Source organism: Gossypium hirsutum, chromosome A10, assembly GCF_007990345.1.
Source record: "Gossypium hirsutum isolate 1008001.06 chromosome A10, Gossypium_hirsutum_v2.1, whole genome shotgun sequence".
In the NCBI taxonomy this organism is placed as follows: Eukaryota; Viridiplantae; Streptophyta; class Magnoliopsida; order Malvales; family Malvaceae; genus Gossypium; species Gossypium hirsutum.
The window spans coordinates 102,924,919-102,951,509 of record NC_053433.1 but is presented as its reverse complement, the minus strand read 5'-3'; the positions used below and the strand labels follow the sequence as shown (position 1 = coordinate 102,951,509).

General features: G+C 34.9%; 1 protein-coding gene across 3 annotated transcripts; it reads right to left on the bottom strand.

Annotated features, from left to right (window-relative positions):
• Positions 1-309: 309 nt before the first annotated feature.
• Positions 310-22,666, bottom strand: LOC107896570 (E3 ubiquitin-protein ligase SHPRH). 3 transcript variants are annotated; one of them, XM_016821766.2, is made up of 19 exons: positions 22,510-22,666; positions 21,405-22,227; positions 21,072-21,278; positions 20,844-20,905; positions 19,867-20,347; positions 18,652-18,852; positions 17,851-18,106; positions 13,646-13,886; positions 13,370-13,539; positions 12,697-13,281; positions 11,735-11,901; positions 10,460-10,676; positions 10,170-10,367; positions 9,233-9,592; positions 8,728-8,932; positions 7,821-8,035; positions 6,886-7,037; positions 1,627-1,882; positions 310-842 (listed from the first exon to the last, which is right to left on the bottom strand). In XM_016821766.2, the coding sequence occupies exons 2-19, from the start codon at positions 22,199-22,201 to the stop codon at positions 585-587; spliced, it is 5,028 nt and encodes a 1,675-aa protein (XP_016677255.1). In that variant the 5' UTR covers positions 22,202-22,227; positions 22,510-22,666; the 3' UTR covers positions 310-584. The 3 variants fall into 3 exon arrangements, with proteins under 3 accessions (XP_016677255.1, XP_016677256.1, XP_016677254.1); XM_016821767.2 differs by having other exon boundaries at positions 21,405-22,371; positions 22,510-22,662; XM_016821765.2 differs by having other exon boundaries at positions 21,405-22,641.
• Between the last annotated feature and the right edge of the window lie 3,925 nt (positions 22,667-26,591).

Here is a 26,591-nt window from a genome sequence, read left to right as displayed (position 1 = left end):
GTCTCAAAGCTTATTGACAATTTTAACTAATCAAAGATTATATTTATAGTTAAAACTAATTTGCTTCTATAATAGACATTTCCACATAAAATCACGTGTAAACCAAAATCTTTTAAGTTGATTGTACCAAATCAATTCTTCTCTTTAACCTTGGTTTGGTTTAGTTTCCTTTTCTATGTTTTTGACTTGTGTAAAAAGATGAAAACATTTTGAGCTTACCGGAAATTAACTAATAATACAAACAGAAAGTAAAGATTACATATACACGATCAAGTTCAGCGCACTGAATCAACACGTTAGCTCTATACATGGTGAAATGCATGCATTTGCAAAGCTTATTATTTTTAAGTTTATATACATAATTATGCTGAGTTTAAGACTTTAAGTTCATTCTCTACCATTGGAACCCTAAAAACAAATGTTAATACGTTCAAGCATGACATAACAATCTGAAAAAACTAAACCTTTGGTTAGACAGGCTACAAATGAATTTTTTCCTACCAGTTCACCTACCCGCTGAAACTGGTTCTAACTACAAATTGCACTATGGATTTTTTTATACGTATCGTCAACCAGCATGAATGTCATGCAGTTAGATTTTCCTTGAGTCTCCTCTCAGCAGCTATAGCAGCAGCCATGGAAGGAGGCAGGTATCTCAGATTTTCACTTTCGGCCTTATCTTCATCGGTTTTCTGTGCTCTGGATGGTGCTGTGGCGAAGAGGGATTCAACATCTTTAAGTGTCAAAACAGGCTGGTCTTGATTCTTGGTGTTCCCAACAAAGCCACTTGAGTTCCTGCTTCTGTTGAGTTTATATATGCTCTCTTCGACGGTGTTTTTAACCTAATATCAGGCCAGAAAAACATATTCCCTGAAGTTAATATCAGAAACCAAAACGAAGATGAAACGAAGCAAATGTGTGCTATGGTTGAAAATTCAGTTCAGATACGTAGAACTTGGAACTTTAGTTCATTGAATGCCAATGTTTGATGTAAATGACAAAACGCAGAGATTGTTGACACAGTCTCCTTAAATATTGGAGAATGAATGCAGATAAACTTAAAATAATGTCCGATGGGCTTCCTGAACAAAAGCATCCTCAGATTAATACTCTAGATTATAGTCACACTCAACATTTATAATAACTAAGAAGTAGAGGAATTCAAAAAAGAATAAAACCCTTGTTCTTACATTGTAGTTTCTAAAAGTTGACACTGTGCAACAAATGGCAACAACATACGAGACATTAACGGTAAAAATGATAGGATCGCGAGATATAAATTTGAAGTATGCGGTATGCCAGCTTGAACACTAAATAAACAACCTTTCATGTACACCTCATATTTCTTCTGAATAAATCTATTTGGCACTAATCTGGTAACTATGAGAAGGAAATTCACGTGATGCCGCATGATATTACCATATAAATTTCACAAGTCAATTGTTGGGTGGAGAGATGCAGCCAGAAATCTAAATGGGAAGTTGAGTGTTTCTATATGTGGCCTTCAAAGGTAGTTGCATCATGGAGTCATGATCATATACTTAAAAACCACATAATACCCACAAACATAGCAACATGCACAGATTCCAATCATATAATATCAAGTAGATAGGAAAATGCACATACTATAAAACGATGAAAAAGTGTCCTCTTATCCTGCCCGATTCGATGTACCCTGCTGATTGCTTGTGCTTCTACTGCAGGATTTAGTAGTGGTTCGACAAGAATAACATGCTGTGCCTCTAACAGATTTAGACCATTCGCTCCATGTTGGACCAAGAGCAATAACACCTGAATAAATTTGGGTTCTGACTTCTGCATCTTGTGTCCTCTTCCACCAACTTGTTGGCCCCTAAATTCACTGATGGCAACATGTGATTTCCTGTGATTGCAAATCTTAATAACTCAATCAATCTGATAATATATAATTTCAGATAATGACAAAGGTATTAACATGTAGAAATCAGAGTATTTGATACTAAATAGAACATAAATCAGAGTTTTTATATACAACCTATGACACTACTTTAGGAAACTCTAAGTTAGGAAAGATACTAAATAGGAGATATGATCCCTTAAAATAAGGGATTTTAATAAAAAAATATCTACAAAATATTCCTAAAATATTTATAGAATATTCCTACACTCCCCCTCAAGCTGGAGAATATACATTGTATAATCCCAGCTTGAATAGGAATTTATTGAACACAGGTGTTGGCAAAGCCTTGGTAAGAATGTCTGCAATCTGTCCTTCTGAAGGAATGTAAGAAAGAGTGGCTGTCTTTTTGTTGACTTGATCAGCAATAAAATGCCTATCAATTTCAACATGCTTTGTTCGGTCATGTTGAACTGGGTTCTTGGCAATCTGAATGGCAGATTGATTATCACACAAAACTTCAAAGTGATCCTCCTGATTTGTGCCAAGTTCTTTTAGTAATTTAAGTAGCCAAATTCCTTCGCATATCCCCAAAGCTAGTGCTCTAAATTCAGCTTCAGCACTACTTCTTGAAACAACAGATTGTTTCTTACTTCTCCAAGTTGTAAGGTTACCCCAAACAAAAGTGCAGTACCCACTAGTGGATCTTCTTTCAGTGAGATCTCCAGCCCAACTAGAGTCTGTAAAAATCTTAACAGTTCTGTCTTGTGTCTTCTTAAACATTAAGCCGTGTCCTGGAGTTTTCTTCAAGTACTTGAGAATTCTATTTGTTGCTGCCATATGCTCTTCAGTAGGATTAGTCATGTGTTGACTTATCACATTTACGGGAAAAGCTATATATGGCCTTGTCAAGGATAAGTAGATTAGTTTCCCAACTAACCTTTGAAATTTCTCTCTGTCTACTAAGGACTCATCTTCTTTATTGAATCTCAAGTTTGCCTCCATTGGTGTATCAGCCGGCTTACAGCCAAGAAAACCAGTTTCTTTGAGTAAATCAAGTACATACTTTCTCTGGTTGATCACAAGTTCTTCTTTTGATCTTGCCACCTCTATTCCTAGGAAATACCTTAGCTTTCCCAAGTCCTTGGTTTCGAATTCCCTGTTTAACAACTTCTTCAAATTGCTAATCTCTTCCTCATCATCTCCAGTAAGAATGATGTCATCCACATACACAATTAGGATAGCTTTCTTATTTGTAGAAGTTACCTTGATGAAAAGCGTATGATTGGCAAGGGACTGCTTGTAGCCATTTTGAAGAATGACTTTAGTGAACCTCTCGAACCAAGCTCTGGGTGATTGTTTTAACCCGTATAGAGACTTGTTGAGCTTGCAAACCTTGTTGCTACCTTCAATAGACTTTGAGCCAGGTGGCAATTGCATATAGACTTCTTCCTCAAGCTTGCCATTAAGAAATGCGTTTTTTACTTCAAGTTGGTGTAATTTCCAATCGCAATTTACAGCCAAACTTAGGAGTACTCGAATAGTGTTAAGCTTTGCCACAGGTGCAAAAGTTTCTGTGAAGTCTATCCCATATGTTTGCATGAAACCTCTGGCCACTAGTCTAGCTTTGTATCGTTGGATACTGCCATTGGAGTTATACTTTACAGCAAAGATCCATTTACAGCCGACAGCCTTTTTTCCTTGAGGAAGGTCTGTAATGGTCCAAGTAGCATTTTTCTCTAGTGCACAAATTTCCTCTTCAACAGCCCTTCTCCATTTTGGATCCTTTAGAGCTTCAGCTATGCTTGTGGGAACCTGTTCTTTATCCAAAGTTGCTGTAAATGCTTGAAAAGATGGCATCAATGAATTATAACCAATAAATTTTTCAATAGGATGCTTGGTGCACTGTCTAACCCCTTTTCTAATAGCAATAGGAAAGTCATCTAGAGTAGTGGACTTACTGATTTCTTCTTCCATTTCGGCAGCTGGACCCAAATCCAATTCTCGGCAAGAATCAGATTGCAAAACAGTCTCAGGGATATGTCTTCTTTTTCTTGTGTAGACACGAAGCTGTTTGGGTGGTGGTGTTTTTTGAAGACTGTCAATTGGAGTAGGTGTATTTTCAGGAAGAGTGTTTAAAGTGGGTGTAGGTGAATAAGTCATAGGTACTACAGGAGAATCAATGGGAGCATTCACAGGTGACAGATCTGCAGGTAATGGCGAACAAGATGGCAATTCTGAAGGTTGAGAATGAAGATTAGGAGGAGATACCTGTTGTGGCTGAAAATCACTCCCTGTTTCCCCCTGAATTTCAGCCTGAGTGAAATAGGAATCCTGCTCATAAAATGTTATATCCATAGTGGTGAAAAATCGTTTAGAAGGAGGATGATAGCATTTATAACCCTTCTTAAGTGAAGAATACCCAACCAATATACATTTTAAAGACTTAGGATCTAACTTGGACTTATTAGGAGCAATATTTTGGATAAAAACAGTGCAGCCAAAAATTTTAAGTGGCAGAATGGAGGAGATAGGCTTAAAATGAGGAAAGTGCTGCAAAAATATAGATTGAGGCGTTTGAAATTTTAAAACCTTACTAGGCATCCGGTTGATTAAATATGTGGCAGTTAATAAGGCTTCCCCCACAAATATTTAGGAACATTAGTGGTAAATAGAAGAGAACGAGTAACTTCAAGAAGGTGCCTATTTTTTCTTTCGGCAATGCCGTTTTGCTGTGGGGTTCCAACACAAGAACTAATCTGAACTATGCCCTTTTCCTTAAAAAAATCACCTAAAGACCTAGCAAAAAATTCACTGCCATTATCAGATTTAAAGAGCTGGATTTTAGAGCCAAATTGAGTGAGAACCATGTTATAAAATTGCACAAAAACACTAGCAGTTTCAGATTTATCTTTCAGCAAATAAGTCCAAGTTATCCTACTGTGATCATCAATAAAAGTGATAAACCACTTACAATTATCAGCATTCTTCACCCGAGAAAGGCCCCAAATATCACTATGGATCAAAGCAAAAGGGTAAGAAGGCTTGTATGTAGAAGGAAAATAAGATGATTTAGTATGTTTGGCAAGAGAGCAAACTTTACAAGAAAAAGAATTAGGCCTTTTATTAATGAATAGAGCAGGAAACAATTTTGCAAGGTAGTGGAAACTAGGATGGCCTAAATGAAAGTGCCATAACATAACAGTATCAACTTTTCCTAAAGCGGTAAATGACTTGGAGATCTCGATTTTAGGAGAGGTAGGGAGGATGTAGAGACCATTATGCAAGCTGGCCTTACCAATCATCTTCTTCGAGTTCAGTGCCTGCAAAGTACAATCACGATCATTAAAAATTACAGAGCAGTGCAAGTCTGTGGACAATTTACTAACAGAGATGAGATTGCACGCCAAATTTGGTACAAAGAGAACATTTTTAAGTGCAATCTGTTCATTGAGAATAACAGTGCCATGTCCCTCTATTTTGCACAAGGTACCATCAGCCGTTTTGACAGCTTTACCAAAGGTACGGAAAAAATTGTGAAACAATGCCTTGTTACCAGTCATATGATCCGTAGCACCAGAATCGAGGATCCAATTAGGAGTCAACTGGGAGGAGAAAAATGCAGTAGAGGAAAGGTTACCTTCTATATCTTTTATGACCAGATTACCCTCACAAGACCCTTGAAACTTTCCAAATAGTTTTTGAAGTTCAGCAATCTGTTCTTTAGTGAAACTAGTGACAGAGGTGGCAACGACAAGGCTTGATTTATTATAACATGGTTCCTTGTTTAAGGGTGGCTGCTTGATCTTCAACATGATATAATTCAGCAATGTTATCCGTGCTAGAGTAGGTTTCGCGGATTGCACTCCAAATTTCAGCGGCTGTGGTGTAAAGAAGAAAGTTTCTGCTTATACTCGGGGTCATGGAATTAAGGAGCCAAGTCATAACCTGACCATTGTCACGCATCCACTTAGCAAAACCAACATCAGTCACAGCAGGCTTCTTGATTTCACTAGTAACGTAGTCCAATCTTTCTCTGCCCAAGAGAAAAATCTTAACCGATTGGGACCATTCAAGAAAATTGTTGCCATTCAATCGATGGCAGGTGATAGTCAGACCAGACGAATCTGATGGAGCATCGGAACCAGAAAAATTTTCTGGATTTGAAGTAATCTCCGAAGTAGGAGAAGGAGTTTCGGACATGGTCTAGGTTGAAAAAAGAAATCGTAACCTAAGCTCTGATACCATGTAGAAATCAGAGTATTTGATACTAAATAGAACATAAATCAGAGTTTTTATATACAACCTATGACATTACTTTAGGAAACTCTAAGTTAGGAAAGATACTAAATAGGAGATATGATCCCTTAAAATAAGGGATTTTAATAAAAAAAATATCTACAAAATATTCCTAAAATATTTACAGAATATTCCTACATAACATACACAACTAATCAAGAAATTAAAGCATATTCTTTCTTGTTTAGGAGTATGCCCTTTGGACAGGTGTTTTATCATTTTTCTGGTGTGCATGTTGCAAAGAGGTGTTCTATGGTTTGTTAGGCATGTTTGTTTGCAGTGTTTCTACTGATCTTTTGGTTAGTTCTACCCTTTAGGGTTTTAAAAAATTCTATTATGGCTGAGTAAAAAGAAAATTGAAGCACAGAGGAAGTAGAAATTAACGGATATAAACAGGCATGTCCAATCAACCAAGCTTTTTACTTCCATCAAAACAAGCTAGGTGTTACTAAAATATGAATTAGATAGAAGATACTAAAACTTCTGCTCAGGTTGCTTGATCTCCTCCCCTATTCTTTTATCTCTAGTATGAGGTGTCCAGATCCATCAGTCTTGTTTATCTTATGTTTTATGAAACTTAAAGAGTTATGTATGAAATGCATAGCAATAATAACCTCTTATACCAGGGTGCCACTTCTTTCGTGGCAATTGCAGAACTCTCCAGGTATACAATAAACAAAATATATGGAGCTGATAAACAGATTCTTTACCTTCCTCCTTTCATTCGGATGTAGGTAATGTCATTAGCAGCGAATGCATGTTCTAACACATCAAGAACATCATTCCAGCTTGAGAAAACCAGAACTTTAGCTTTTGGGTCAGCAGACTTAATCCCCAAGATCCTTCTTGTAACAGCTTCGATCTGCACAATCGTCAACAAGATGTTTAGCATAATAGTCATCTAGATGTAAATAGCTTGTAGATTTCTCTTTTACCCTGATAATTTTCAGTGTTATATTGGATGGTAAAAGTGGAACAATTAGGTAATGACTTCCTAGACGAATCATATAAGAGAACTAAAAGTCCAAGTTCTGCATAAGCAGGATTCATTCAAACAGCTGTCTAACAAAGACACACATAAAGACATAGAAACAAGATGGCAGCCAAAAAGGACAAGCAGACTATCCACTGGCCAAGGTTAATTGACCGGTAAGACTAATGCATGAGGATTCTGGAAGTGCTGTCTGATGTGTCCCACGAAAGTTATCCCATACAAGTTGCACAGATAAAATTGAAATGAAGAAAAACAAGTGAGAAGGATGGCATTGAATGTACACAATTATGATATTACAGACGATACAACAACCAAGATGGTCAGATAACTGAAAATGTAACATATTAAAAGAATTGGAAACCACACACTTGCATGTGAATGCTTAACAGATAAAAAAAGATAAATAGATAAATAGCTTACATACAGCATAAAATGTGTTTTATGGAATTATATTTAGTCAGCTATGGAGACATTTGCATCAATTGAAGTGCTATGCACTAAAAAGCACTTGCTTGAGCAAGGTGTAGATTAAAAAAAAAAAAAAAAACTAGCAGGGCAAATCAAATATAATTATTCCTCACAATTTATTCAACCATGAAAAAGAACTGCAATTTAGAATTAAAAAAAGGAAAAGAACATGCAAAAGAGCACCTTTGTTCCATAGGAACCTTGAACAGTACAAAATTCTTCACAACTATCACCACCTTGAAATGCGTGAAGCATAGCAGAGTTTGGTGAAGTTTGCCTATCATCAGCTAAAGCAATATTTCCAACATCTGTGTGCTGCCTACATGTTGGGCACATTACCCATTTATTTTGAGATTTATTCCCATGGCGTAATCCTTGTTCAGTCATAGAAAATAAGCCTACAAAAAAGTGAGGCATGAAGTATGGATGAGTCAAATGAAAAGTTCACAGCAAACAAAATAATCCATATGATAAATCAACAGGTAAAATAATGGAAACATGACAGGTCACTGTAAATGGTGACAAACAGCAAAATAAAGCAAAGAAGGAATGAGTGTTGACAATTATGGGTCGCCGTTTGTCACGTTAATTGATTTCACAGGAAGGAATGGATATTGACAAGTGTGCCAAGTCTACTGTTACGGATTCTTAGAATTGATTTTAGAGTTCTAATTTATTCTTCTTTCCTTATTTAGACTATATAGACTTGTATATAAACACACTAACTCAAGAGATGAAATACAAGGAATTTTTTCTCCATTCTATTTTCGTATATTATCTTTTCTCTGTTTTCGATATCATCCACAAACATAGATACTATATCATAAAAGAAACATGATATTAACTTTAAGGGTGTGATGTTTTTGGGAGGGTTACACGAAGTTATTCAGTCCCCTAAAATTGCAAGCCGCCACATATGCTGAGAGATAGGTTTCTAGTCCAACAGTTCACATATGCTGAAAGGGGAAGTTACTCGCAGTGACTGAACACCACAGAATTTCTTTGACCAAACTGTTTCAGTTAAATGCTAGTGATGGTATTTATAGCAGTTAAGAAATCAGGAGGGGGAATTGGCTGATGTAGAACTTACATTTACAGCAAGTAACATGTCCACATTGAAATACCATCTTCTGAGTGCTTAGCTTTTCTTGACAAATAGGGCAAGCTTCCTCCTCAGCTTTAAATAGACATGTACTTTTCTGCTCTATAGAGGTTGACAAGGTAGTCGTATCTTGAGTTAAAGTGGAATTATTAGAACTCTCCATTTGCATCGTATTTTTTGATAGTACTAATCCCTGAAAACAATTCATATGAATTATTATAGCAGCAAAAGGAGTTCTATTATTTATATATTAAGGCAGGCTAAGGAAAAATTTGGCTGAAAACAAATATGAGGAATGCAATTTCCTTCAGGCCAAAAGCAAATGAAGAACCATAACAAAAAGAAACTAATGAAGCAATAGATCATCCGGCCAGAGCTAAAACATGTCAACCATAATATTGCAAAAAAGCTCACTCTGGTGTATAGGGGGAGTGAGGAAAATTAGAGTGAGGAAAATTAAACTTGATCGTAAAGAATTTCCAGCTTGCAGTACCTTTAGATAACGAAGTTTCCCTTTGATGCTTGATAATGAAGCCAAGGACATGAACTTGTCACTAGTGTTTTGCACACTAGCTGAAGCCAATTCATTCGGACTTAAAGCATCAATAGATTTGTCATTTTCAAACTCTCTTATGTGCAATCGAGTCGTTGCCATCTTGATTTCGTCATGTGCATTCAAAACTTGTGCTTGAGCAATTGCTAAGAGCCTTGCATGTCGATACTCCTTCCTCATGCTCTCCAGAAATTGTAGCTGCTTTGTAGCTGCCAACATACCCTCTTTTCTTAAATGAGCCTTGCAATAGCTCTTTATAACTCCAAGAGCTACTTCCAATTGAGACGGAGATTTTGAAACCTATCAATTATGAGCCACAGAGTACAAATTATATGATGGAAGTAACTTTGGAATTCACAACAGCATATAAACGAGTTTCATCCAGATGTGAAGATGTTAGAAAACAATATTAAAACTTATAGATACACCTAGATCAGAATACAATAATGATTTTAGAGATGGATGCCCGAGGATTGACAAGTATACAGCCAGGTGCTATTCAGATTATCTAACTCCAGGAGAAAAAAAGAGTATTTTCATAAATCCTAGAAAAATAAGTTTAGGCCATGAGATTAACAACATCAAGATTGAATACCAACAAGTAGGCCAAGTTGAGACAAATAAGAAAGAAATTCAAAAGGAGACCATGAAAATAGGGGAAAAAAGAAGTCATATTAAATCATAATGAGACAGTTGTCACAATCTTAAGCCCAAAGTAAGCATTAAGGTATAAAGATCCACCAGAGCTAGGGCCCAACACCATAATATATAGCAGTATCAACTACATGTAGACTCAAGTTCATCAACCTGTAAACCAGAACCAGTAAAACCCTGGAACATTTCAAAAACAAAATTCATATGAGATAAAGTAACCAACCACTATTGTTTCTTGAACACCTCTCTTCAATTCTTTATTATCAACATCAGATGAAGTTGAATTTTTGGTTGGCTGTGATAAATTCCAATAAAAGCGATTAAGCGCAGACTTCTTCTTCTGCAAAACTATTGCCTCTTCAGCAGATGTAACCATCTCTCCATCATTTTTGTTAACCCGAAAAAGCCTTGCCTCATAATCCTGGTTGACAATGTTAAAAATGTAAAGAATGTAAAACAGTTTATAGTTGTGTGGTCAAACCTCAACAAGAACAGACAAGTTTGGAGGCAAACCTGGAATAAATCCTCTAGTTCGCAATGAACACAAATTGGGCCATCACCAATAACCTGGCAATTACGGCAGTATCTCACACGCTCAATATCCTCCTCTTTTGGCTTTTCCATTGTTTCGTCAATTTCTAAAAGTCTATCAAGCAATTTTCCCCTAAAGGATTCCAATAGATCTAAACCGGTCTGGATGTGATACTTTAGAGCAGTAATACTCTGAAACCTGTAAGAAAACCAATAAAAAAAGTTGGCCACTATCTGGAAGATAGCAATATTAAAAATATAACAACTACAATATATTCAATGAGGAATAATATACTAATTTCCATGCAAAAAGGAAACAATGGTTTAAATAGCCTGCTCATGAATAAAAACCTCAACTTGCAGTAGCAAATCTGTTTCCATTCAAAAAGAAGATTATACAAATCAACCGTAAGTTATGGATGCAAGTCTCCTTAAGCTCAACTTTATCTTTTATAGCTTTCAAAATAAAAAATAATAATTGGTCAGAAATTTCTCATCAGGATTTCTAAAGCAATATCTGCATTCGGTTTTACTATAATTACATTCGATGTATCTGGTTTATTCCTCCAGCCCAGTTTGCAAGTAAAATCTGATTCTATTCAAAAGGAAGATTATGCAAACCTACTGTAAGTTATGGATGCAACTCTCTTCAAGCTCAACTTTATTGTTTATAGCTTTCAAGATACAAAAATAATCAGTGAGAAATTTCTCATCCGGATTTATAAAACTATGAAAATATCCACATTTGGTTTAACTAGAATTGCATTTGATGTATCTGGTTTATTCCCCCTTAAACACTGAGAACCGCATACTTTGCCACTGACACAACATAAAAAAAGGTGACAGCAATTCTCAAACAAAAATCTAAGAAATGTGTTGCTAGCAAAAATATAAATCAGTGCATTCTTAAAGTGAAAATTATGAAGGCAGATTCAAATAACAACTGAATTTGTACAAAGAATATTGCAGGGACAGAATCAATCAATTAAGGCGTCATATCAGGGGTTTAAAAGCGAACATACATACTTAAGATTTTTATTGCTTTAAAATTTTGTTTTGGTGTTGTTGGAACTGCTTTTACTGCAGATTGTTGTATTCTTTACAGCAGGCTAGCCTGCTATTATTTGGATAAGTTGAAAAATTATTTATTCATCAGAAATAGAAAAAAAAAAAAAAGTAGAAAGCATAAGTAATGATGCATAAGGATTGTCAGCACTACGCAGGAGAGGAAAGTCTAAAAACTAAATCATCTCTGACCAGGAAGACATTCGTGATGTGCGCCGACTCTTAAGAGATCCTGAGATAGCCTCTTCAATCTTTCTGATTAACTCATTAGAGAGATCCTTGTCTTTCTCAGCATGATCAAGGGCTTCCAACCACCAACCTCTATATTCATTATTAAGGTCACTCAATGCATTAGAAACCTGCAAAGCAATAGATAGACAAAACAAATTGTAAAGAAAACATATGGATACTACAAACAAGAAGGCTGTCATTATAACTGACAATTACCACCTTTGGCTTGAAATGTTCAATAGAATATTCCACATTTTAACTTGATTCAGGAGGTAGCTTTATTTGAGATTGTAAAGGATGTGAAATCAAATTTTGAAAAAGAAAGGTAAGGCTTACTCTTCTGGAAACAAACTTTTGTGCTGCCTGGAATCTATAATTTGAGCTTGACTAAAATCTTGTAATATGATTAAAGAGAAAACACCATTTCTTAAGAGTTGGTTCTAAACACAGATGGCAACACACCAGCATGAGAGAAATTTTTCCTTTTCCAGAAAACAAAGGGAAACAATGTGTTTGCGGGATGATGCAGAAAAAAATGAATAATACTAGTCCTGTTTATGGAAAGAGAGTTGCAGAAGTAGTGTTGACTCTTCAAGATTGTGTGTGACAGGAAACTACATAATGGTTTGCCTATTAGCTGAATTGCCATAGATATGCTACTAAATTAGCATGCAGATGATTTCATATGAGACAGTTGTAAATAGAAAGATATTTTGTATGCTCTTAAAACTTTTTCATATTCCCAACACCAAACAACAAAGAAAACACATGTAGAATATAGCACAGCATGTAAGGTAAATTTGACGTGTAGCATTGAATTACAATGCCTACATTATAACTAGTAAGGCTGTGCATCTGATACACATTTTGTGATATTTGTCATGTATCATATTCCAACGTGCTATGGACAACATGTATTATACCTGCATGTATGATTTTCTGAACTCTTGCTGAGCTGCAGACAACCTTGTAGTAAACGCTGATAAGTACTTCTGTTTTAAATTTTGGCATTCTATTCTCAAAGATTGTTCGTTTAAAGCTCCAGATGACATATGGCACTGACCATTACAATCTCGGTCATTATTTGTGCTTTTTTCTGATTGTTCAGATGCTATATCTTGTAGGTTCCCAGCATTAATTTTAGAATCGTCAAGGTCCTCAAGTTTCTGCCTCTTCACAGAACTTTGATCAGATATTTCAATGTTGTGGACATGGGAAGCTTTCTCAGAGTTTCCAGAGAATTGATGTGTCTCTACCGGAAGTTGCACTGGGAAGGTTGTAACCACAGGTAGTATCTGAGCAAGATTGTGATGAATGTGAATACTCAACAGAGGGTCCAGGCGAAAGTCTTCAGAATGCTCTTTAGTTATATCCAGTGCTTCCTTATATAATGATACTGCTTGAGAAAGTTTCTCTTCTATTATAGCTATTCCTGCAAGCCCATTTAAAGCACTAACTAACATCCTGAGCGCTTCCTCTCCTTCTGTCTTGGTCTTGCTAATAAGAACCTACAAAAACAATATTCCTCTTAAAGTAAATTACTGATAATAAGAGCTCTTGCAGCACGTTTCATCAAATGTTTCAATTTTAACTCACATTTAATATTTCCTCCATAGTCATTGGAGCCTGCTGCAGAGAACGCAGCCCAAAACTTCCTACTTGAGGGTGACAACAGGCTTGGCGAAGCTTCAAGAGTGCATTCAGCAGCTTTGCTGCTTCTGTATGAGTGATAAACGGATCAAACGTTGCACCAGATGAAAACCCACCTAGAAAATATATGAAGATGTAAGATCTGAACTCGTTTTCTGACTTTAAGCTGGTGAATTACTTCTAAACTCACTCAAACAAAGGTAATGTAAAACCACCAACAACCTGGGATTTCTCTTTTCATGAAATCTTCTTTCAAACTTTCAAGAACTTCACTAGCATAACTCACACATGTTTCATGTTGCCTTTGATAAAAATGTTCTTCAATTGGTGAGAAAGTGAGCCAAGAAACAGATTCCTCTTGCGGGGGAAGATGCAACTCATCTGCAACATGTAGTTTTGAAGAACGCCACATGATTTGTCTAAAAAATTTATGTGTGAATTCCATAGCCCCTCCATCTTTTTTCTGCAAAAGGAGCAAATAAAAAAGAATAAAAAAGTGGAAACTGGAAGACTATTTAGAACCACTTCGGTATTTGATGAAGATCCAGAGAAACATTCAATGAAAGATGCTAACCAAAAGTGTTCACACCGCATTGTGATTGATTGAAACATTAAGGTCATATTTTACATTTGTTTACCATAGTATATCATCACATAAAGACCCAGCATGCAGCAAATGGCTAGAATCTGAGCATGCAAAGACATATTACAGCCAAATTTGCCAAATTAAAAAGTACACTGATAAAATTGCACCCATCCAAAGAGGAGTGGTAAATTTGATCCATCACCTTGAACGGTAAATTGGGGCCTTATCCCCAATATAAAGAAAGAAAGATTTTCAAGCCTTGCAATGTCCTTTGTCTGACAAGGTTTCAAGTGAATTCTCTGGCATACCACAATTCAGCAGTATCATCCAAAAAGGGAACATTACACAGGAAGTTTAAGACAGCTATTGCAATCTACATCATCCAAAAAGGATCACCTACAATGAAAATTTAAACCAGCTATTGCTATCTAACTTGCCAGACTATATGTCCTTATATAGTACTTTGAGCGGGTATACTCAGAGAAGACATAGATTTATAGAGGTAGTTTCTTCTCTTACTTGTTATATAAGATTATCTCTTTTATAGGAAAACTAGTACAACATTCAAGCTACAATATCTTCAGAGTATTATTTCATATTCAATCAGCTTTAATTTTGGACTAGGGGCAGAATATGCCTTCACGTGCCACAACCTACATCATTACAGTTTATTCATGATTTTACATTCCTGTGCTTTTCGAGAAAACTCAGATGACCCAGTTTATTGCAAGATTGAAATTCAATCTTTTTCATTGTAACGATCCGACTTTTAGTGGTGCCGGAAAATATGGTTTCAGAACCTTATTTTTGTAAACCGAGTCCGTAAATATAAAATAGGAATATTTACAAAGTTTCTATGAAAAAATGCTAAAGAATGATAAGAAATTTTGTCGATAAAATAATTAATTAAAACTTAGTGACTAAATTATAAAAGTTCAATCGCTATAGAATTTTAATTAAGAAAATACTTGAGGACCTAGATAAAAATTAACCTAAGGGCCAAACTGGTTATTAAACCATTTCTAATTAAAAGATAGTGGATGATGATGGCATCTCAATTAAGTGTGATTAATAATTAGTTTAAGTTAATTAAACACGATTAGTTAAGTTAATTAAGTCTTAAGTAAATTATAAATAACAAAATTGGTGGAAAGAAAGAGAAGATTATCATCTTCTTCTCCATCCTTAGCCGTCCACCATAGTTAGAAGCTAAGAGAAAGCTTCAAACTCAATTATCAATCGGCCAAGCTAAAATTCAAGGTAATCAAACCCTTTTTCATATAATTTTTATAGATTTATGATTATGGGAGCTTGATTTAGCTAGTCCGAGTATCAATTTGATTAATTGTTGAAATTTTATCAAGTTGTCATTCTTGATAAATTGATGAATTAGGCTTGGAATTGATAGATATTGAGTATAGATTATAAAATGGACTAAATTGTGAAATCAATTATGCTTTTTTGTTAACTTAGTAATATTAGAAACCAAATTGAATAAATGTAAAACTTGTCATGAAATTATGTTAGTGATAGAAGGTCCCTAATGAAAAATATGAAATCAGATTTTGATCTAAAGCTAGGAATTGAAACATATGCTTAAACCGAGTTCAAGAACTAAATTGAATAAAATGCAAAATATGTGTGAAATCGAAAAAGAGATTATTTAGGATCATACATCTCATGACATTGTGTGATAATGTATATGGTATTGATTTGGTATATAAAAATATTTGTATATACCAAGAATTAGACCAAAGTGGAACTAGTAGAGGAAAAGCAAAAATTGTGAAATAATCCCTGAAGAATCTACCCATTTTTTATTTTAAAAAGGTAAGTTCATATAGAGCTTACTACCTTTCCTTCTGCTACATTTATTATTGTGTTTATTTCATTATATTTATGTTAAGGTAAGTTCATAGGTAAGTTAAGGTTTTGGTGGAAATTGGCATATAAGGATAGTAAATGGGATTGAATTGAAATGAAATGTGATAAGTGATTGATATGTGACTGTACAAGATATGAATATGTAAATATGAATGTTTACAGGGTATGAATATGCAAATATGAATTATTAAAGGGTATGGATATGCAAATATGAATGACTAATTCCCACATGAACTTAGTAAAATGTTAGGATACAATTGGCATGCCAATAAGGTGTGTGTTTGTGTACGGATTGTTGATGATATGGAGATTATGACAGTTATTTCGGAATCTAGCATCTGTTGTGGATTATTGAGTATGTTTTGTCTAAACGAAGACCTTGGCGTGATAGAGGGATGTAATTGAAAATGTTTAAACATTTGATGCCAACGAGCTTTGCACTTCCGTACCTTGGTGTGGTGTAGCTCACCCGCATATCCGAGTTTGTTTTATTAGGGTTCCATTGGATGAAACATTAAAATTAAATCTTGAAATCGGAAAAGGATATGTACCGAACTTTGGTAGGCTATTATGATGTATGATCTAAATTGAAATGGCATGAACTTGTGAATTGATAGTAGTATATGAAATGTTGATGATCTTGTATGAATTGGTATGATTTGAAGATGTTTTGGACATGTTATAATACCTAACACATTTGGATACTTATGTTGTTATGCATTTTGTTGTGATGTCAAGCTTTAGCCAAATGTATGCCAAAACCTTGGTAGTTAGCATGCTCACCTATGAGCAAGGTAAGTTTAGTAATTTTCATTTGAACTTATTAAGCATTTAAATGCGTATTATCGTTGTTTCTCCTACTAGTAGATTCTCAACTTGCGAAATGCACCAAGCCGGACCAGTGCAGATAACACACTATCATCAAGACGATAGAAACATATTTATTTTGATATCTAAATTTGTGGCATGTATATAAGGTTTTTGGTTATGTAAATGGTCATCCCTAGTTGTGAATGTCAAGGTTGTATGTGTGACTATGGTTATGTTGAAAGTTAAATTTGGTATGTGGCCTAGTTAAGCCTAGTTTATTTCATGAGTTGTGTGCCATTTAAATATTTGGTTTCAATGATTTCATATGCTTAAATTGCATAAGGGGCATGATATGATGATTTGATGAATTGAGATGAGCCTTTATCTGTAAGGATTGCCAATATAGGTCACAAGAATTGTCAGACTATGTTGAATGTTAGGTTGAAATCAAAACGGGATGCAATTTGCAGTAGTCTGCCAACCAAGTTGCGACACCACCTTATGGATGTTGCACACTAGTTGAAAAAAGAGATGAACTTATAGTAGATTGTTCTCAAGGTCACAACACCCCCCCATGGACCGCAGCACTAGCCTTTAATGTCGCGACATTGTACCCCTATGCCAACTCGGTGAAGTTTGGAAAGTTTACATTTTAATTCTTAAGTTGTGATGCCAACCTACCTATTGTTTTGGAGGTCGCGACATCGCACCCTTGAAGTCATGACTCCAACCTGAATTATGTTGAAACTTTGCATTTCAATCCTCAAATGGTCTCGGGTTATCAAAAGAGCTTTCGTAAGCTCGTATAAATCCCGATTCAAACTATATGTTATGATATAAGGATGTAATGATCATGTTAGAGAATGAAGTGTTGAATTGGTAGAAATTATGTAGTATTTGAATGTAATTGCTCTGGCAACGAATGTGCCATCCTGTAGCTCAAACCCAGCAATCGGGTCAGGCAAGGGGTGTTACATTCATACTTAAAGGGCACACATGTGCAGTTTTAAAGTTTTTGACAAACTATTATATTATATGAGTTATGAAAAATTATTTATAATCAAAAGATTATATTCAAGTGTGTATTGGAAGCCACCATGAACATATGTAATTTTTGGAATGCAAACATTGTTAAGAAACCTCATACCTCATATGGATCTCGTATAACTTCCACCCACCACCTTGAAACATTGAAAGGACTTAGTTTCAGGAATCTTAGGAGTCCATATAAGTCATCAAGTTTGCGTTGTACAGGAGTGCCTGTAATACACCAGCGATGCTTAGCATATAATCTCATGGCCATTTCTGTTGCAGCTGCAGTATTGCTCTCCACCATTTGAGCTTCATCCAGACAAACCCTCCACCAGAATATTCTAGTGAGAAGAGTAGGAATGACAGGGTACCTACCAGAAAGACAGCCATGTCATCATCTTGAGACATCAAAAAAGGAAAGCAGGAGAAAAGCTAGATTTATTATGTTAATAGGAGTTGTTCTAGTTAGTTAAAAAAAATCATTTAGTTTTATCTAATAATAACAATAATTTATATTCCAAGAAGCCAAGAGGATGAGAGGCAAAAAAGTTTAAAGGTAAGTCAGACAAAATGAAGTTGTGTGGATGGGGAAAAAGCGGTTAAAGAATTCAAAGTATACTTCTGCAACTAGGACAGAGTTTGGAAACATTAATCTTTAAGTAAAGAATTTACAAAGAGAACTCAAGAAGAAAAGATTGTAAAGGGCAAAATAAAATTTCAGGAAGGCCTGGTTACATCCAAGGAGCCAGATCCAAGAAGTTAGTGAACCCAGTGAATCTCAGAAGCAATGTATCCTACTACTACGGAAATTATAACATATAAGAACTTCAGAATGCCTTCAAATAAAAATCCAATCATCCAGTTTTAGTAACTGCCAATTAAAGAATAAATAAATGAATAAGAAGTTAGGAAGAACCTCTTCTGAAATCTCAAGAAGCGTCGATCACCTTCATGCCTGTCAGAGTCGTGAGAGAGGTCCTCTTTGAGTACGTCGTATGTTGTTAATACAATGTCAGCACTGACAAGTTCATTGATATCCACTCTAGAAGCATTTGAAAGAGAAGGAGTTCTTACTCCTTCATAGATGCAAATTTTTAATGAACCTGGACGTGTGTGACTAAGAATGACAAATAAAAGTTAAAAGGATAAATATATAAGTACCTTTCAGTAATGAATGACAAGTAAAAGGCATAAAGTAAAGCAGTTCAACAAAGATAGAGTTAACTAAGGTAAACCTGACAGATAAGGTATATCTAAAGTATTTCAATTTTTTTCACTGGAAATAATTAACTACCTGAGCTTAAAAATCAACTGACAATTAACTAGCAATCAACTGACTAAAAATGTTAACTAATTGTAATAAGTAATTAAATGTAATTAGGATGTCATGCATAAAAGTGGTTGTGATAGATTGTAGATTCATTTTCAATATAATGGTTTCAATTTCAACTCTAATGACTCAGTTTCTGGTTGCATTGACCATAGATGCAGTTACAACTTCCATCCAACCAGATTACTTTGACTTATCTATGTTTCATTAATTGCCTAGGCATGCATCATAATATTTTTTTCGTAATCGTTCAGTACTTTAATCATACCACACAACCTGCCTGTTGGAGACCATTAAGTTTACGGAGCGTCAGAGCAGACCAGCCCAGAAACTGACACAAAGTTAACCCCCCCAAAAAAAACAAATAGTACCACAAGCTCTTACACTTCAAGTGTCATGATTGAAGATGAGGGATCAGAGTTCAGATGAGATGTGCTTACTGCCTCTAATAAGGGCCTTTTAAACAGAAAGCCGCATCAGGATCACAACAGTCTTAGTGGATATTAAATTCCAGCTTACCATTGCAAGATATCATATATTTTGATTCAACTTCCAACGTCCTATTTGGCCATGAAAAACAGGTTTGATTCAACCAGCAGATCATTAATTTGTTTTGATATTTTTCTTTCATTTACAATCTGATGGATCAAGTGATATTCACAAGATGATATGTAGATTCCTTGATTCACCAAACTAAGAAGTTTCACTAACCAACAAAGATGCAAAATTTAATATTACTATTGTACTAAGGATACTGGAATTTGCAAGCATATAAAAAGAAGTCAAGGAAAAAGTTTATACCGAATGATCTCAGTGTGCCATTGGGATAATATAGGAGCTGGACAGACTATAAGAGTTGCACCTGTAGCAATGGGCGAGTCGGTAGCTTGTAGGAGCTCCAAACATGGTTTGCAGATATGCTCTCCCTCTCTGACAACAATGTTGGCTGTCTCTTTCCTTCTTTTCAGCTTTTGTAGTCCTTGTTCATCAGCATTTTCTCTGACTTTCCGAGCTTTTCCTCTAGGTGAATAACCAACACATTCTGAATGTTGCCAAGCATCACACATGTCACATTGCACCCATAATCCTTTATATTTGCGGTTTTCACTCACAGCTCCACATGTGCACTCAACACGCTCCCTTTTCAATCTTTTGAGACTAACTTTCCTATCAGTTGTAACCTTTATCGCAGTATCCTTAAATACAGCACCTTCAGAATCTGGCTTCTGGTGTGCAAAGATGCAAGCAAGCAGTTCAACAGTCTTGCCCAAACCCATTTCATCTGTGATGTTCATTATTACCACCGCCAAAGCAAGCAGAGTGACATCAGATTTCTGGGTAAATATCAACTTCAAACAATTGAAAATTAAGCAATTTTTTCTCAGAAATCATCAATTAAAAGGAACCTCAAAATTGTAGGAGCATGAATACAATAGCATAAAAGAATTAGAAAGTATCAATGTCCACATAGGCTAGTAACCAAGCAAGATTAGACTCCCATAATAATTTGGAACAGCACAATCTCACAGATCTGGGCATTCAAAGGCCAAACTCAAATAAACTCAACAGAGATCGTGAAGGGGTAAAATATGCACAAATGAAGCATATAATAGATAAGTTGGTAACTACTGTAGCAAAATTGCAACGTCTCTAAACTATTAATCACACTGAATGCAAAACTTTTCATCTGGTTCACTGCCAAATTAAACTCAGCTCTTTTAAACACAAACATGTTCATAGGATTGCAAAAGTTTCTGAAAAACTGACACATTGTGTACCTGCTAGAATACCACCGTAGACATAAGGAGACATGGGCTCCAGATGCAGAGAAACATTTCCACTGAAGACATAATCACCTCGTAGTAAGCAAGTGAAGAGAAGAAAATTGTTCTTTCTTTTTTTCTAGGGTGTGGGAGTGGGAGATGCAAAAAACAACAAACCACAATGACAATAACAGTGGATGACAATCTTATTAAGTAAAATGCCAACTGAAGAAAGAAACGTACCCAAATGGATTAAAGAACATTTTTGAAGAAGTATCAAGAAAATGCACAGGTATACACAATGGAGAGGACAACATGCTCCTTTCCCATTCTTCCATACTTCTTGAATCACCCTTCTCTCGTTGTATCATCCAGTAAGCTGCACGCCGCTGATATGGTCTCAAAACTGGGAGCAAGTCAGGAATGTCATCCTTCAGCATTGAGTTCTCTCTGCATAGGACATATACAAGTGATTTGCTTCTAGAATGGAATCACAACTAGGAAGTCGGAACATGAGTATGACAGTTATTCATCACTAAAACTCAGCAACTATAATAAAATGATTAGACAACTCACTTTGATGGCTTCATGGCTTCATAAAACTCAGCAACATCAAACCTTGCTCGTTTCCCAGGTCGCGAAGTTTCATCTTCTGTCACTGGATACAAATCAACTTCCATGTTCACTGATTCAAGAACTCCATATTTAGCCTCAGAAGTCATTACTTCAGGACGTAGCCAAGCCATAACATTAACCATACTCTTTTTCCAAAGTTGCCTCGTTTTCTCCAGGAGTGACTCACAATCATCAAAAACACTCTTTAGTATCTCCACCCTCACTCTAAAAGACGACAAGCTCTCCAAAACTGTTACCTCCAGCACGGGACGTAAAGTGAGAAATTTCAAACTTGCCAAGTGCACAAGAGCAGAAACACCTTCATCTGGACCGTCAAAACTCCCGGATAATATCAAAGATTCGGTTTCCACACCATCAGACATGCTTTTTTCTATAAATTCCAAAGATACATCACTAGAAGATAATACAGGCCAATGTCCTAGCTTAATACGACTGATGAACTCACTGACATTACAAACTCGAAACCTTAAGGAGTACTTGGAGTCCCCATAAAACTCCTCACTGATTCTATAACCAGCATACCCTTCTCTCAAATTCAAATCAATCAAAACAACTTCAGATAAGTCAAGATGCTCATCAGAAAGCCAAGAACCCCTATCAACTTCTACAAAGAATGGTTTATCTATATCCACTAGTTCCCTCTTCCCTTTTGCATCTTGTTTGGGTTCGACATTACCAGTGCTGTCTATAATTAAGGCGCCTGATCGACGTGGATTGGCTTGCTTTTTCCTACCCATTGTTCTCACAGCAGAACAAATAGAAGCTAGATAAACAACAGAAAATTAGAAACAAAGCAAGAAACTTTAAGCGTGTTTTCAAATAGCCAATTCAACAAGCAGCTTGTGTTCTTTTGATGCAAAGAAACATGCCCAGATCATTACGAGACGCAAAAAGCAATAAACAATAGCTGAAAGCAAAGGAACTCAATTGAGTGAGCAGACATATAAAGAAAAAAAAGGAAGAAAGAAGAAATCGATGAAAGAAATGCACATACAAGATAACGAAAAAGAACATGAAAGCTGAGATAGAGACACAAAAGCAATACCAGGAAACAGATTAAGTTAGAATTTGGTTGCATTGAATAAGGTGTTACAAGGAAAAAGCTTGGGATTTGAATCGTAAGGTTTTGAAGGAAGACGGGACCGCTGTGAAACTGTAAAACACGCGCCAATTGCGAGTTGCCAAGGTCGGTAACTCGGAGATAGATTTTGTTATGTTTTATTGGGTCCTAAGAAAGGCGTGGAAACGTCATTTAATTTTGGATATGTTACTCAAATTTATTTTGTTATATTTTAATTATATTTTGATTACTGAAATTTAATTTTTCAAATTTTAATTATTAACTTTATTAATTTATAACATTTTAGTCAATGAATCATTACGAAACATTAAAGATGTTATAAAAATATCATGTGACAAGAATTCAACTGTTAAGTAACTTCTATATTCGGGTCATATAAATTTTTTTTTAATTTTTAACATTTTTCTTTTTCTTTTTATTTATTTCACTTTCATTTTTTATTTCCTTTCTTTCTTTCATCTTTTTTTTTCACTTTATTCTCTCTTTAACAAACCTTAATTGTCGCAAAAAGCCATTACCGCATGCTCTGATGTTGTCACCATCACCGACCAAAACTCCACCATCAGATGGCTTTTCTTTCTCTCTTTTTCCTCGTCTTTTTTTCACATTTCTTTTCATCCCAAAACTAAAAGTCCTCTCTTTTTTTGTCATTTCTAACTAAAAGTCCTCTTTTTTTTTTGTCATTTCTTACATCTAACACTTTTTGGCGTTAGCCTAACAATCAAAGGCCACCAAGATCAAACTCAAAGCCTCCTGACTTTAGATTGGGCTTCTATTTCTACAAAAAAATCTCAAAAATGCCCATATCCGAGGTCTTTTGAACCAACACCATTGATCATCTAATCAATATGATTTTGAGCTATGTTTCTCCCCCTGATTAGGCTCTTTTTCTCCTCCATTCAGATAATCAGAAAGAGCCTCAAATCTCAAAACCCAAACAATAAAAGATAATAAGTCATTTTCTATTCACTATTTTCTTTTTTTTTTCTTTCCTATTTTGTAAACCTAGTTTGGAGATACCGAAAGAAGGATTTCTTCTCCTCCTTTGTTGTTGACTATTTGGTATTTTTAATGGTTTGTTGTTTATTTTTTTGGAGGGTTGATTATTGTGGTTTACTGAGTGGAATGGTTTTTTTAATTATTTTTCGGTTATTGTTGATTTCTCAATTAAGTGGTGTCTATTGGAAAGGGGCAATGATGGTGAGTTGATGCTTTGGTGGTGAGTGGACAATTGGATCTGGTATTGAAGATGTTGATAAAGGTGATAATGAGTTTCGAGGGTAAGTTTCAATGGTGAATGGTGGTGGTGGTTGGACGTAGGGACTAAGTTGGTGAGATGCTTAATTTTGGGCAGTGTGAAGATGGTGAGCTATGCTGATGAAGGTTTAGAGAAGATGATGATCATGAACAAAGCTTGAAAGGGAGGAAAAGTGTTCTTGAGAGAGTAAGTTAGGAGAGACGAGAGAGAAAATAAAGTAAAAATGAGAAAAAAGGAAAAATGATTTTAAAAAACATGTTTAATTACATAGCACTAATTTGTATGACATGTTAGCATTTAACGACACAATTTGTGCCCTGTGAGACTTTCATAACACCTTTAATGTTAGGTAGCGACACAATGATTAGAATATTACAAATTAATAATGCTAGTTTCCAAAACATAAAGTGTAGTGACCAAAATATAATTTAAATCATACTTAAGTGACTATTTTTGTAGGCTATCCTTTAATTTTTCATTTTAGCAATTTTTTTTTCTTTGACATTTGTTAGCTCAATTGATCAACCGAAATAACCAAGAGGGGGTGAATTGGACCTTTAAAATTTTTTTGGAAGTAAGGATAAGAAAATGAGACAATGAACAAGTAACAGCTTGGTTTTAGCTAAATCAGAAAGGTGATTTTGAAACCATAAATTCAATGTCAAAAAATTAATTTAATATTATTTTCGATATTTACAGCATGTTATTTGATATGTGTGAAAATTTCGTGAGCTAATTTTATCGATTGGTTAGTTAATTTGATAAAAAAGGCTAAATCGCATAGAGCGTAAAACTTGTGTTCTATTAGCTAAAAGTATCTAATAGCTAAAGAACCTTAAAGTTAAGGTCCTTAAGTGGTAATTAGACCAACGATTGCATGAGTGGACCATTATGGACAACCATTAAGTGATTATAATAGTTTTATAATAAGGTTATTTTTGGAATTTGATAATTAATGATGAATTAAATAAAACAAAGCATAAAAATTATTCTTTTATCATCATCTTTGGCCGAATGAAGCATGAAGAAAAGCTAGTTAGGGCTTGAAAATATCGGCTACTTCAAGATCAAATTGTAAGTCCCTTTTTGCTCGATTTTTAATGATTTCTTTGTTTTTGTAATCGTTGCTTCGTATTCTATCTAGCCTGTACCTTACATTTTAAAATTGTTAAAGATTTAACATGTTGCCATTGTTTAATGCTTGAGTAATTTGATGAATTATAATAGATTATGAAAGTTTGTTGATAGTTAAACTAGTTTTGTAAAGTAATTTTTGACAAAAATGTCAAAAAGGGATTAAATTGTGAAATGTGCAAATTGTGTGGTTGAAATGTGAAATAAATGAAAGTTTTAGGATGTTAGGGACCTATATATAATTCGTACAAGCATGGTTTTGTTGAATTATGTGAATTTTTGTGTTTTGTGAAATAAGGATTAAATTGTTAAAAGTGTGAAAGTTTAGGGGCTAATGTGCAAATAAGGCTAAATGTATGTTTTGGACTAAATTGAATGAATGATTGATTAAATAAGTTAATTTTGAATTCAATTAGATCAAGAAAGAAAGAATTCAGGTTTAGATTGGGGGAAAAGCAAGGTTATCGAGTAGTCGACCCGATCCGTCAATTCCAAATACGAGGTAAGTTCGTATGTTATAATTTTATTTCAAATGTATTTTATGTGCTTTAATATAGCATGAATTGTGATTATGTGATTACGGACAAGTTCAGAAATGATTCGACGAAGATTTGATAGTTGAGATCCTAACTAAACCTTATGAATAGTTTAGGATGCTAGTGACATGTCATTAGGGATACCTTGAGTTGGCTTCGGGCCATGATTTAGCACTTCGGGTGCAAGATAAACTGATTTGGCTTTGGGCCATGCATATAAGCTGATTTGGCTTCAGGCCATGATATCAGTATTTTGGATAAGATACCTTGATTTGGCTGCGGGCCGTGGTATAGGTACTTATCGTGTGAGACCTTTGAGTATCCGATTTCTATTTCGAATGGTTCAATGGGTAAATGAAAGACGATAACGCATATGAGATTGGTGCGAGATGATACAGGTATGTGAATAAACCATTTTAGATTTGAATTAAAGAAATGATTATGAGAGTATATAGTTTTGTGAATGAGTACTTGAAAGGTTTGATAGTTAATGAATGTTACATATTGATTTATGTTTATATGATCACATTAAGCTTATCTCATGCGGGCTTACTAAGTTTAAAAGCTTACTTAGTGCTCTATGTTTTATTGTAACAACCCAAAGTTTACGGGTATCGAAAAATTGAATTTTCGGATCATTATTTCTGTAAAATGAATTTGTAAATATTTATTAAAAATATTTACAAAGTTAGTAGTGTGGTTAATTAGATTTTGGTTAAGTGAATTAGCTTGAATTAAGGCTAATATAGTGAAAGGACTAGATTGAATAAAGTGTGAAAATTTAATTATAGAATAAAGAAAATTTAAGGGACTAAATAAGTAAATAAACCTTAAGTGACAAATGTGTGGTAAAAATTAACTACATGTGTATAAAGTATAATACATACATATGTAATAAAAGCATATGTTTACTTATATTATAAGTAAATAATAATATAATATAATAGTTCAAATAAATAAAGAAAATAAAAAGAAATAAAATAAAGAAAAAGGAAAGAAAGAAGGACGAAACATAAGGGAAAGAAAAGGAAAGGAAAAATAGGATTTTGGAGATTGAAGCTTAATTGGTAAGTCAATTTAGTCCATTTTCTTGTAATTTTGATGTTTTTGGAATCCTA